Source organism: Urocitellus parryii, chromosome 9 (assembly GCF_045843805.1).
Source record: "Urocitellus parryii isolate mUroPar1 chromosome 9, mUroPar1.hap1, whole genome shotgun sequence".
Taxonomy (NCBI): Eukaryota; Metazoa; Chordata; class Mammalia; order Rodentia; family Sciuridae; genus Urocitellus; species Urocitellus parryii.
Window position 1 is genome coordinate 21694059 of NC_135539.1, and position 14527 is coordinate 21708585.

General features: G+C 39.4%; 1 protein-coding gene across 1 annotated transcript in view; it reads left to right on the top strand.

Annotated features, from left to right (window-relative positions):
- The first annotated feature begins 1529 nt into the window (after window positions 1-1529).
- The window catches only part of Itgam (integrin subunit alpha M), a 62485-nt gene continuing 49487 nt past the window's right edge, over window positions 1530-14527 (top strand). The window contains exon 1 of the mRNA XM_026400383.2: window positions 1530-1601. Within this exon, the coding sequence (XP_026256168.1) occupies window positions 1553-1601 (49 nt within the window). The 5' untranslated portion in view covers window positions 1530-1552. The remainder of the gene's footprint in view (window positions 1602-14527) is intronic.

Here is a 14527-nt window from a genome sequence, read left to right on the forward strand (position 1 = left end):
AAAATATATTTTTTAGTTGTAGTTGGACACAATACCTTTATTTAATTTATTTATTTTTATGTGGCGCTGAGGATTGAACCTAGGGCTTGCACGTGCCAGGCAAGCGCTCTACCACTGAGCCACAACTTCAGCCCACTACTGAGCTGTTTTTCCTGCCAGTGGACACTTCTGGGTGGAGCCCTGCCTGCTGTCCGCATTGCTAAGTAGAAACAAGGGCCATCTGGGGTCCCCATGTGTGTAGGCACCTGCGTTTTGGCTCTTCTGGTTTCTACAGAGAGAGGCCTTTGAAAATCTCCATATGGTGAAAGTGACCTTCATCTGAAAGAGTGCCTGTCACAAGAAAAAAGCTTTAGTGAGTGGAGGGGACACTGGCATGAATCCCTCACAGTTGCCTTTTAGTAATTTAATACCCAGAGGAACAGAAACTAAAGCCAACTCATGTTTTGTTGACATCTCCTGCAAAGGAATCTTCAAGGAAGCTCAAAGAAAAGGATAAGAAGGGCCTCCCTCCATCAAAAATCAGTATGCCAGGCTAGGGTTGTGGCACAGTGGTAGATAGCTTGCCTAGCACGTGTGAGGCACTGGGTTTGATTCTCAGCACCACATATAAATAAATGAATAAAATAAAGGTCCATCTACAACTAAAAAAATATATTAAAAGAATCAATATTCTTATTGTAAGAAAAAGGCCCATCAGGAGCCCGCAGGTACAACTGACAGTGGGTAGCTCAAAGTTGATGACATTGTGATAATGATAAAAGTGACAGGTCAGGCTCAATCCCATTGTGTGCAACCCCTTGAATGCAACTTGAGCAAATGAAAATTAAGGCATAGTTTTTTGTATATGCCAGATTTTCTGATCTCTCTTCTTGGATGATTTTTTTGTGTGTGTGTGTTAAATACATGGATAACATTTTCACCTAAAAAGCAACAACTTCATTTGCAAGTACCACCAGAAAATGCTCTGGTTCCATCTTTCACTGGCCATCCAGGAAAAGGAAACTGAGCCTGTTTTCTAGGGATCTACTAAAAAAGTAAGTAAGGCTGTATGGGCTGAAGGGAACCTGGGAAAGGTGATCAATATTATCCCAAATGAGATTTTGTTTAAGGAAGAGATAACCTGCTCTGGTCATAACGATTCTTTGCCATATTGTTGGTAGACTTCACATAACCTTCATTTTTTGCAAACACCTTCATTTTTTGCCTGTGAAAATATTGATTTCAATAAGGTGTATGTTGGTTTAACCATGCTTGTTGGGGGGGGGGCGCCCTGAACAGGAGCTGCGCATGGCCCCAACCATTAAGAAATGGGGGTATTGAACTGGCATGCATGCAGTGAGAAGCAAGTGGGCCTTACCTTGGCTCAGCAAGGAAGTGCAGCTCTGGGATTGCGTGTCACCTATTGGGACTGGGCTACACCTCTCTATTTGTTGTAACACAATCCCTTGCCTTATTTGAGTGGAATATCCTATCAAATATCTTTCCCCTAATAAGTACAGGGATTCGGAGTGTACTGGCTCCCTTACCTCTCTTGCTCCTTTTGCTCTCCAGCATGGGAACTGACACCCGAGGTTTCAGAGCTGTCCCTGATCCTGCAAAAGGTATTTCTGTGGTTTTTTTTTTTTTCGTTGCTAGCCCAATTCACGTGGAGTGACCTTGAATCCCTCGCCTGTACGGATGTGGGTGATGCATGCTTTCCAGCATATAGCCTTGTGTGGTGGTGGTTTCAATACCTGCTTGTCATCGACAGAGGGACATTGAACTATTGGGTGAATATGAGTAAGTCAGACTGTGAAGAAGAAAAAAAGGACAGTGGAAAGGAGGTTTTAACCTGGACCTTTGTAATCAGCATAAAAAACAGAAAGTGGCTTTTTAGTTGTATTTTTGCTTTTAAATTTTGTCTCTCTCATGCACTGGCATTGAAAGGACTGACTGGCTTTGTATGGTACTATGCAGTGCCTTTTATCCAACCATGTTGAATAAGTATTGGTATTTGTCACTAATTGCTTTTTTCAACCATTTTAAAGTATTTTTGACATTAAATATTTGTTAGACAAATGCCAACCTTGGAACTGTGTCTATGTTAAATCCAGAAACTCTGTTGCCAGCAGATGATAATGTACCAATACAACATGACTACTCAGAGATCTTAGAGATTGTTTACTCTAGCAGGTTGGACTTGCTTGATCAGCCTATCACAGAGCCTTACTGGGACCTCTTCATTGATGGGATCAGCCTTGTGGACAAAGGCATATAGATGAATGAATATGTCATGGTCAGGGAACAACAGGTGCTAGAAGCCAAGGCTTTACTGCTGAAAACATTAGCTCAGAAAGTTGAACTAATAGCTCTGACAAGAACTCTCAAACTGTCTGACTCAAGACATGCTTCCATGAGATATATACATGAGGAGCTATCTGGAAAGATAGAGGGCTCCTCACAGCTAAGAACAAGGACATTAAACATGCCCTTGAAATACTGGCATTAATATAAGCTATGGCCAAATGAAAGCAGAGGGTATTCATGCACTGTCCCATCCATACTTATGTTGCCTGGAGAAATGGGATTTCTGATAGGGCAGCCAAAATGACCACAAAGAGCAAACTGTTTATTAGGGACTTAATACCTCAGTTTGAATTGGACCAGTACAAACTATTTTATACTGAGGAGGATGAGAAACAGGCCAGTGAATGGAATTTTAACTCCTGGGATAGCTGCCAAGTGGAGAGGAAATTCCCATGAGCTCATCCTGCTGCCTGAAGCACTGGTCTGATCTGGATTGAACACCTACAGGAAAGTGCTGAATATGGGAAGAATGCCTTGGTGAATTTCATCAAGCCCCACTTGTGAGAGCCACACCTCCAACTGACTGTTCAGATGACTCAAAATTGTGCCTGAAACCCTCTTAAGATGGGAAGGCAGCCTACTATAAAAGGAAAACAATGTATATAAATGCAGACATTTGATGATTGACAAACAGATTTTACTCGAATGCTCTGTGCCACAGGAAAATTCAAACATTTGATTATACTGGTAGATACCTCCTTTGATATCCCTCCAGAATAGAAAAAGCTTCAAAAAAAATTAAAGCCCCTTTGAAGGAGCTGATTCCATTCCTTCATGCAAAGTGACAACAGGCCATCTTTCATTGCAAAAGTGACCCAAAAAGTGAGCAAAACATAGGCTATCTGATGAAGTCACACACATCCTGGAGACCCCACTCTATATGGAAAACAGAAAAGATAAATCATACTTAAAAAGATGGTGGCTCTATTATGCCAGAAAACCCAACTGCAGTGCAATAAGATATTATCAATTGCTCCCTTCAACTAGAGTATCTGCTAGAAGCAGGATTAAATTAAGTCCAGAAAGAAATAGTGTATGGGAGACCCTTCCTGGTACCCACTGGGGACAAGGACCAATTTGACACCTTTACAGGCTGGTTGACCTTACACTGTTCTGAAAGGCCCGGATGTTTCAGATAGCAATCAAGTGACCTCTCATGTGTGAACAGACTCCTCTCCCTGTGTGGTATGGAAAGAACAAAATTCCTAACTGGTCTTGATCCTTTGAGTCTACCAACATGAAACAGAAATTGTGAGAACAACTGTAATCCCTGCAGATTTGATTGTTGATAGGAATAGAGACTTGTCTCAAATTTCTACAGGAATATGGGGGCATGGTGTGAAGGTCTGTTGGGGCTCAGGCATGAGGTTGTGTGTGGGCTGAACTAAAGTTGGAAAGCATCCAGAGATCAGGCTGCTCCCATCTCACTCTTCACCTCTGTCTCAGAGGATGTGTGGCTCCCTCATGGTCTCTCTGATTTATTCTGTGAGTAGACTACATTCTCTTCCTGGTATCTCTGTTCTTTCATAACTTGGTTTGCCTCAAGCATCACTTCCACATTCTAGGCAGGAAGTGCAAGGAGGGGAGGAGTCAGCTTCTCCATTTGCACTTTCCAGAAGCCTTGTAGACTTTTTCTTATTGGTCAGAGTGTGGCTACATGGCCACTCTCAGCTGCAAGTTGGCTGAGAAGCCTGTAAGTAGCTTTTCCAGTCTATCTGTTAGAGAGAGGCTTGGAGTTAACCCATTGAAGTGTCTGCCCTAGGAAGCAGAAGTCATGTCAACCTGCCATCTTAGTTGAGATGCAACTTATGAAATAATTCAAAACTACAACACACTCTGTAAATGTTGGTTTAAAAATAAAATGTATGCTGTACAACCCATTTTGAAGGTTGTTTGGCAGTAGGCATGGAAGGTCCCACAGGTGCATTTAATTTGCCCCTAGTCATTTTATTTTATTTTATTTTTTGGTTCTCGGGTGCTTAACCACTGAGCTATATCTGCAGCCCTTTTTATTTTTTTTTGAGACAAAATCTTGCTAAATTGCTTAGGGCCTTGTTAGATTGCTGAGTTTGGCTTTGAAATTGTAATCTTCCAGCCAAGCTGCTGGAACTACAGGAAATGGCCAATATGCCTGGCTCCAGTCATTTAATTTAAAAATAACCTCTGGAGGGAAAATTCCAAAGAAGTATAATGGTATAATATAGAAAATAATTTAATACAGCATTGTCTAAAATGGTAAAATGCTAAAAATTCTCAAGGGAATATTTTATGCTCATTAAAATTATAATCATGATTCTTATAAAAGCTACATGAGATATGTTTGTGTTAAAATATTATATGGCAAAACCATAGTACAGAATTAAACCTATCCCATCATGACAAGCTGGTAAACTGTATCTGCCTGGGAGTTAGTGCAGAAAAGCTGATATGGTGGTGGGACTATGTATTTGTCTTTTTTATTCTTTAAAATATTGCCATCTTGTTGTTTGCATAGTCAATATAATTGGGAGAAACATAGAATTACAATGGCTTCTTGGGTCTGGCTCAACTTCTCAGAGGTTGAACAGGGTCAGGTATCTTAGGACATATCTGACTCATTCTTCAGAAAAGACTTGCCCTGTGGAGTTAGGAAGAGATTGTTGCCCTTTGATATTTGTATTCATCCTTTTACCTCTAGAAGCAAGGACTTTGTAGTTCTCCCCAACTAATAAAACTTCCTTCTTGTATTAAGAATAAAATTGGTTTTATTCCCCTACCTTGTTCAGGTCAGGCCCTGAGCTATTTCTGCTTTCAAGAGTGGGAAGCAGGAGGAACTGTTTTAAGGATGGTGAAATGACTTCCTCTGTCCCCAAAGTGAACTCTAGCCAACCATGTTCTTAGTGTGACTTTAGTGGAAACCCCTGAAATTTCCACAAAACCTGTAGTAGAACTTTTTCTTCGCCTGACATTCAGTTCCCTGATTGGACAATCGAGGAAGCAGTGGAGTACCCACTGGGGACAAGAATGTGTAGAATGCTTCCTCCTGAGCACCTGAAAACTTTGAGCCAATATATATTTCCTGTATGTGTTTTGGAGGCTATGTTAGCCATACATGTACATGAATTCAAGAGTTAGTAGAATAATGTGGACTGAGCATTCATTACATATACATTGACATCTATTATATCGTTTAATTGTCATAACAACCCCAAGATAGTCATAGTATTACGACCCCCATTTTCCAGATGAGGACAGTAAGATCTAAAGAGTAACTTATTTAAGGTCATGTACTTACAGAGCAAGGATTTAAAAAATTTTTTTAGGTAAGGGGAATTGAACTCAGGAGCAGTTGACCACTGAGCCACATCCCCAGTACTATTTTGTATTTTATTTAGAGACAGGGTCTCACTGAGTTGCTTAGCACCTCGCTTTTGTTGAGGCTGGCTTTGAACTTGTAATCCTCCTGCCTCAGCCTCCTGAGATGCTGAGATTACAGGCATGTACCACACAGCTAGGATTTTAACCCTATATTTATCCTCATGCCCCAACGGCTTAACCAGATGGTCAAGGGAATATGAGATGGTGCCACTCTTAATCAAATGTTAGTGACCATCCAGGGTCAATGGAAAACCAATATGTTGTTATTAGTGCTTCCTAGAACCTCCTCCAGAGAGTGGATTCTATGTGGCAAGTTCTTTTGAATGTGGTGAGTCATTTAAATTGGAGGGTTTTTTTTTTTTTTTTTTGTACTGGGAATTGAACTCGGGCACACTCAACTACAGAACCACATCCCCGGCCCGATTTTGTATTTTATTTAGAAACGGGATCTCACTGAGTTGCTTAGCACCTCACCATTGCTAAGGCTGGCTTTGAACTCTCAATCCTCTCAAGCTGCTGGGATTATAGGCTTGTGCCACTGTACCTGGCTGGAGGAGGTTTGATAGAGATAATTTGTCCATGTGGGCAAGGGAAGGTGGGTTTTGGAGATTTTGCTGGGAAAAGAGAAGCCATAATCCTGGGAGCCACATGGGGCAATGGGAGATGAAGGAGACCATGATGCCTTCATTCCCTTAAGAGCAAAGCTAAAAAAAAATTGAGATTAGAAACATGAAAAGATAATCTTTGAAGTTGAGGATAGAGAGTCATGTGATGTCAAGCTCACTTATTGGAAGGTGGGGAGGGAGTGAGTCAGATACCTGGGGGAAAAATGGTCTGGTCAGAAGGAATGGCCAGTGTGGTTGGCCTTAGGATGGAGGTGTGTCTGGCATGCTTGAAAAAGAACCAGGGTAGTAGAAGGAGCAAGGAATAGAGAAAAGGACATGAGCACAGAGTGGTAGGGGCAGAGGCATGAAATGACAGACCACACATATCCTTATAGGTTTTAGAAATAACTGGCCTATTTATTTAATTATTTATTTTTGGTACCAGGGGTTGAACCTAGGGGAGCTTAACCACTGAGCCACATCCCTAGCTCTTGTATTTTTTATTTTGAGACAGAGTCTTGCTAAGTTGCTTAGGGCCTTGCTTAGTTGCTGAGGCTGGCCTTGAACTTGGAATCCTCCTGCCTCAGTCTCGAGCAGCCAGGGTATAGGCATGCACCACCATGAATAACAGGACTGGCTTTTACTTCTAGTGAGTTGAGGAGACTTTGCAAGGTGTGGAGCAGAGGAACAGAATGAGATGGCTTGTATTTTAAAAGGATTCCTCTGGCTGTTGTACTAAAAACTGACTTTGGAAGGAGGTTAGTGTACAAGCACTACGGCACAGAAAGAGGCTTCTGTAATAGTCTAGGCAGGATGAGGATGGATTCCACGATTTTGGTAATAGAGGAGTGGATGAGAAGAACCATGGGAGTTCCTGATGACTTTGGTCTGTAACTAGAAAGATGCTGAATAGAATGAATGTAGGGGAAAAGCTCCAACATGGTGCCTTAGTGATGTTGTGTGTGTCTACACAGGTCACTTAAGCCAAGGCTTGGATCACAGATAATCTTAGTCATGATGAAACACTTTGTAATCCCCTCTGAATTGAGGGTAGGAGGCCTGTCAGTGACTGCTCTGGGGGTATTCTCTTGCTCATCTTCCTACCTCCCTTAGGAGGGAGGCAGGAGGCAATTTTTTGTCATTTCTCAGGTTTGAAAAAGTATGAGGCTTTTTGCTTTGGTCTCCCCCTAAACATCTGACAACAGCTGCTTGCCTTTTTTGGTATCATCCTTCCTGATGTGCTGGACAAGAACTATAATGAATTTTGGCTACTTTTACTTTTGCTGTCTATGTAGGTAATAAACTATTGGAACCTAAGAATGGTCCATTGCATCTTTACTGGTCAAATCATTCAGGCTTTGGCTGGCCTGGCTTTGTCTTATGGGCTTGATATATAGGTTGGGCAAGCTGAGGTAAGGCAAGATTGAGAGTGATCAGGAGTTCAGTTTTAGACATACTTGATCTGAGATACTAGTTATACATCTAGTGGGCAGTTGAGTATCTGAGTCTGGAAATCAAGAGAGAGGTCTGGGATGGAGACAGAATCATCAGCATGCAGATGATATTTGTAGCTGTGAGTCTACCTAAGGACTGCTTATATATTAAAGAAATAGGGTCTGGGGATATAACTCAATTGGTAGAGTGCTTGCCTCGCATGCACAAGGCCCTGGGTTCAATCCCCAGCATCACTCCCCCCCAAAAATTCTGTTGACATTATACTAAATAACTGAGTAATGGAGAACTATCATCATTATGATATTAAGTCTTGTCATTCATGTAATATGTCTCGATTATTTCCTTCAGGAAAACCCAATGATTTTAAAAATATATGTTCTTACATTTTTTTTTTTGTTGTTGTTCTGGGGATTGAACTCAGGGGCCTTGAACTCAGGCTCACCACTGAGCCACATATACATGAATTCAAGAATAGAATAGATACAGCTATTGTGGACTGAACATTCATTACATGTACGTTGACATCTATTATATCATTTGATTGTCACAACAACTCCCTGATATTCATAGTATTACTATCCCCATTTTCCAGATGAGGACAATAAGGTCCAGAGAGTAACTTACTTAAGGTCAGATACTTACAGAGCTAGGATTTTTTTGGGGGGTTACCAGGGATTGAACTCGGGGGCACTCAACCACTGAGCCACACCCCAGCCCTATTTTGTATTTTTATATAAAGACAATCTCACTGAGTTGCTTAGTGCCTTGCCAATAGCTGAGGCTGACTTTGAACTTGCAATCCTCCAGGCTCATCTTCCCTAGCTGCTGGGATTATAGGCGTGTGCAACCTGCCCAGCCTTATATATTTAAAAAAAATATTTTTAGCTGTAGATGGACACAATATCTTTATTCGTGCTGAGAATCAAACCTAGTGCTTCACACATGCTAGGCAAGCTCTCTATCACTGAGCCACAAGCCCAGCCCTGTTCTTACATATTTTTTGTTAGATTTGTGTCTAGGGTTTTATAGATTTTTTTTTGTTTGTTATAAATGGTGTTTTTGCAGGCTGGGGATATACTTCAGTTGGTAGAGTGCCTGTCTTGCATGTATAATCCCTAGCACCACACACACACACACACACACACACACACACACACACACACAAATTACATGGTGTTTTTCCTATTATATTTCTATTTAGTTATACTACTGAATAAGAAATGGATTAGACTTTCATAGATTTATCTTGTTGTAACAAGTTGTCAACTTGTGGTCTTGGATTCTCAGACCCTCTGCAAATGATGACTTTTTTTTTTTTTTTTTTAATTAACTTACCTCATGTGGGAAATCCTTGTGTGTGTGATATGAAGTAGGGAATTCAATTTAAGACTGAGGGTAGGAAATAGTGTTATGTTTGGATGTTTCCACTGCTCATCATTATTGCATTTGAAGAGGCAATAAATGGGTCTGAACAATTCTTTTTTGAGGTGGTTTCCTAAATATATGCTCATAGAGTTGGGTTGTGGGCATCTATATTTGTTCACACTCAAAGGAAAAATAACACTGGAATCTTCTTTTATATTGACTTGGGTAGAAGCTAAATATGCTGTAAAATAAAAGTTTGACAGATATAGGGAACTAAAATTTTCTATTTCTTATTTTACTTTTTACAATCCTGGGGATTAAAGCTAGGGCCTTATGTATGCTATGCAAGTGCTCAGCCACAGACCTACACCCTTAGCCTTAACAGTTTATTTTCAAAGAATAAAATTCAATATGTGGGCCTAGGAAATTATTTATTCATATGGACAAAAATGAAATTGAATTTCTTATTTCACATCACACACACAAAGATTACCTCTGCAGAAAATAATAGCTTAAATAATGGAAAAAAAACAGGTTGGCAAGAATATATTGGTGAATACTTTTTTTTTGGTGTTGGTAAGGATTGAATCCAGGGCCTTGGAGATTAATGAATTTGGCTATCCCTGAGAACTGCCCAAGAAAAATGACAATAAGAATTAATAACAGGATCTAATTTTTTTTTAAAGAGAGAGTGAGAGGGGGAGAGAGAGAGAGAGAGGAGAGAGAGAGAGAGAGGAGAGAGAGATAATTTTTTTTTTTAATATTTATTTTTTTTTTAGTTCTCCGCGGACACAACATCTTTGTTGGTATGTGGTGCTGAGGATCGAACACGGGCCGCACGCATGCCAGGCGAGCGCGCTACCGCTTGAGCCACATCCCCAGCCCCAGGGAATTTTAATGTAATCAAAAAGGCTAGAATACTGAGATAACACATGTAGGATAGCTGCTTAGAAGAGGTTCTTAAACCACAGTGATATTTGGATAAATGAGAATAAACTTTCATATTAGGAAGTGAGATGTTGGTACTGTTTATTACTGCAACAAAACTTTACCTATCTTTACTGATGAAGAAATTCATAATCTGGATTGAAAACTAATGTGAATCAGAGACATCTCTAGAGTGCTTTTCTTCTTCATTCTTCTGGGGACTGTGCTGTTTCTCACTCAGGCTATCTCTACCTCTCTGCAAATTGCTCTCCTTATAATTTTATAAGTAAGATCTGCACCCTGAACTTTCAGCCTCAGTTCCCACTGCCAACCAAATGTCCTCCTTTCAGTAAGTTTTAGTTCTTAATCTAAATTCCTAGGGGAGGATGCCTGAATGGGTGTAGTTCATATTTTTAGTCCAGATCAAAACTCATTCATTCACTCAGTATTTCCCCCAAATTTTATTGTGATAAAATATGTAACACACAATTAACAATCTTAACCATTTTTAAGTGCAGTTGGTATTAAGTACATTGATATTGTTGCTGGAAGTCAACATCATGTAGTTCCAGAACTCTTCATTTTGCAAAACTAAAGCTCTATACTCACCCTCACCTCCCATTCCCTGGCAACAAGCATTCTATTTTTTGTCTCTATGTATGCGCTTACATAGAGACCTCAGATAATTGAAATCATATAATATTTGCCTTTAGGTAGATGACTTGTTTTGCTTAGCATAATGTCCTCAAGTTTCATCTGTGTTGTAGACTATGTCAGAATTTCATCCTTTCAAAAATTTGTTTTAGTTGTAGATAGACACAATACCTTTAATTAATTAATTTATTTTTATGTGGTGCTAGGATTGAACCCAGTGCCTCACACTTGCTAGGCAAGTGCTCTACCACTGAACCTCAGCCCCAGTCCTAGAATTTCTTTCCTTTTTAAGGCTGATTAATACTTTGTTTATCTTTTGAAAAGAACCAACTTTTTATTTTTCTTGATTTTCTCTATCATTTTTCTAGTCTCATTAGTTTATCTCTGCCCTAATCTTAATATTTCTTTATGTTGTGTCTGAAAACATAAAATAATAATTAAAATATTTATTTCTTAAATTATGTGGAAAATAAAATGTAGAGTTATACACCATTGTTACAATATTAGCTTTTATAGCTGTCCATGTACTTATCTTTATTGAGATCTTTTCCCTTCATGTGACTTTGATATTATTTAGTGTCCTTTGACTTCAATCTGCAGGAATTGCTTTAGCATTTCATGAAGCATCAGTCTAGTGGCAATGAATTCTCTTGGCTTGTGTTTATCTAGAAATGTCCTTCTTCTCTTCCTCTTCCTCCTCCTCCTCTTCCTCTTCCTCCTCCTCCTCCTCTTCTTCCGGTCTTCCTTCCTTACTTTTTTTCTTTTTGGTACTAGAGATTGAAGTCAGGAGTGCCTAACCACTGAGTCACATTCTCCACCCTTTCTATTTTGAGACAGTCTCCCTAAATTGCTGAAGGCCTCACTAAGTTGCTGAGGTTGGCCTTGAACTTGTGACAAATACCTTTTGCCTCAGCCTCCCGAATCACTGGGATTACAGGTGTGTGCCACCATGCCTGACTAAATGGCTCTCTTTTTTGAAGGACAGTTTTGCCAGAAATAAGATTCTTGGCTGTGAGTTTTTTTTTTCCTGGTAGAATTTTGGATTTATCAGATCCATTCCTTCTGGCCTCCAAAATTTCTGATAATCTTATTGAGGATCTCTTGAACATGACAAGTCACTTCCATTTTGCTGTTTTCAAAATTCTTCATCTTTTGAATGTGCCTTAATATGGGTCTCTTTGAATTCATCCAACTTGGAGTTTGTTATTCTTGGATTTATGACTTTCATCAAATATGGGAAGTTTTTGACCATGATTTCATCAAATACCCCTTTCTTTTTCTTCTTCTGGGACTCCTATAGGGCATATGTGAATCCCTGTGATGGTATTCTACAGGTTCTTTAGACTCTGTCTGTTAGGAAGAACTTGACATAGGCATCGCCATTTAAAAACATCTTAGAACAAGAGTCACCTTATGGTCACTCTTACTCAACCTGAGCTAAACCCTAGAAAATACTCCATCATCATGCAAAGAAAGGAAATTGTTATCTGGGACTGAGATCCTAAAAAACACCTGGTTCAACAAAAGACCCTTCTTCTGACATCCCCTGACTGCAAAATTCCTGTCTCCCTCACTCTCCTACATCTATCTACCTGAGGCTGTAAGTGGGAGATGTGTCTCAGTCTTCCTTGTCCCCCCAACCACAAGTTTGTCTTGAATAAATCTGTGTTACTATTGAGCCACCTCTCCTCTCTCTTTATTTCCTTCATTCTGTTATTTTCTTACACTGTTTATTTTTCTTCAATATAATTTTTCTTTATGTTCTTTGGACTCAATAATTTCTATTCTCCTATCTTTAGATTTGCTTTTTCTTCATCTACTTTCTCAAATCTGCCTTTGAATCTCTCTAGTGAATTTTTTCATTTTAGTTGTTGTATCTTTCATCTGCAGAACTTGTTTGTGGTTTCTTTTAAGTTTTTTTAATCTCTTTGTTGATATTTCTATTTTGTTCATGCATTGTTTTTTTGACTTTCTATATATCTTCTTTTTGTTCTTTGAGCATTTTTTTACTATATGTAATAATATAATAATATTTCACTATAATAATAATATAATAATATTATTTTAAATTTTGTTTTATACATGGCAGTAGAATGTATTTTGACATATTATACATATATAGAGTATAACTTCCCATTTTTGTGGTTGTACATGATGTGGAGTTACACTGGTCTTGATTTAATATATGAACATAGGAAAGTAATGTTTGATTCATTCTACTTCCTTTCCCCCTCCCTTCCCCCCACTCCTCTCTGTCTAATCTGGTAACCCTCCCCACTGACCACTGTGAGTTAGTGTACACTTATCAGAGAGAACATATAGCATTTTTTTGGGGGGGGGGATTGGCTTATTTTACTGAGCATGATAGTCTCCAGTTGGATCCATTTACCAGCAAATGCCATAATTTCATTCTTATTTATGGCTGAGTAATATTCCATTGTGTATATGTACCACATTTTCTTTATCCATTCATCTTTTGAAGGGCACCTAGGTTGGTTCCATAGCTTACCTATTGTGAATTGAGCTTCTGTTGTAGGGATAGACGAGGCAAGGCACCAAAGACAGGAGGAAACAGTTTTATTTGGCTGTAGCCAGGTTCAGAGGGCACAGCTTTTGCTGTAATCAATTAATCCTCTGAAGTCCGACTTCAGGTAGTTTCAGAGTTTTATACCCAGCATGTAAGGGGAGGGGCTCAGAAGTTCACAGTCTTCAGAAGTTCACATAAAAGCTGCTTTTTCTTTCACTGTTTTGGGCAGATTAACCCTTCAAGGATAACACCTGAGAAGAGGAGAACTGCTTCTTTCCTCTCTTTCCTCCCCCTGCCACCTATTACCATGGCCCAATTGGTAAATTAGCTTAAAAATGTAGACATCTTTGTGAAGCCCCAGCTCAAGGCTGGAGGCCTTGTCTACACGTTTCTACAAACTACTATACTGGATATGTTTGTGAAAAACTAATAAGGGGGTATCCAGCACCTGGAGTGCTAGTATCTTTTTGGCCAGTGGCCAAGTAAAACAGGGCAACATGAAAATAGGAAGTTTATCTACATTGAACTCTTTTGCAAAGACTCTTTTGTTGATAGTCCTAAAATCAGCCATGGTGGAGATTTCTGGAGAAGCCCAGTTAAGACTTTTCTGTGGAGAAAGGAGGTGCCACTACACTTCTGTAAACATTAATGTGGCTGTTTTACTATATTATGCTGATTTTAAGTCTTCTAGGTTTATGCCAACTTTGATCATCTTTAAAACAGATATTTTAAAGTTTTGTCTAAGCTTCCTGGATGGCTTCTACTGGTTTGTTTTTTTCCTTTGAATAGGACATATTTTCCATTTCCTTTGTATGACTTATGCTTTATTTTGTTGTTATCTAAAACGGAATTTTTAAAATAATAATGTGATAATTCTGGAAATCAGATTCTTCCCCTTTCCTAGGGTTTGTTGTTAGTTTTTGATCTTATTTAATGCATTACTTTTGAATGCCTAGTCCTTAAAAGCTTTGCTCTCAAAGCAGAAAAAAGGAGAAAAATGAAGGAGGAGGAGGAGGAGGAGAAGGAGGAGGGGAGAAGGCAGCTTTGGCTCTGGTTTTTTAAATTCCCAGTTGCTGTAGTCAGAGGTGGATTTTTTTTTGTAACAACATGGAGATGGTCCAACAATGACTTCCCATCTCTGTCTGCACATCTGAGATCAGGAATGGTAATCAACAACTGGAGTACTAACCTGATATTTGGAGGATGGGGTCTTATTGTCCACTCTGGCTCCTATAATTCCAAGTATCTCCTAGTGATAGGGGGCAGATAGATGCAAGTGGTAGGATTATGA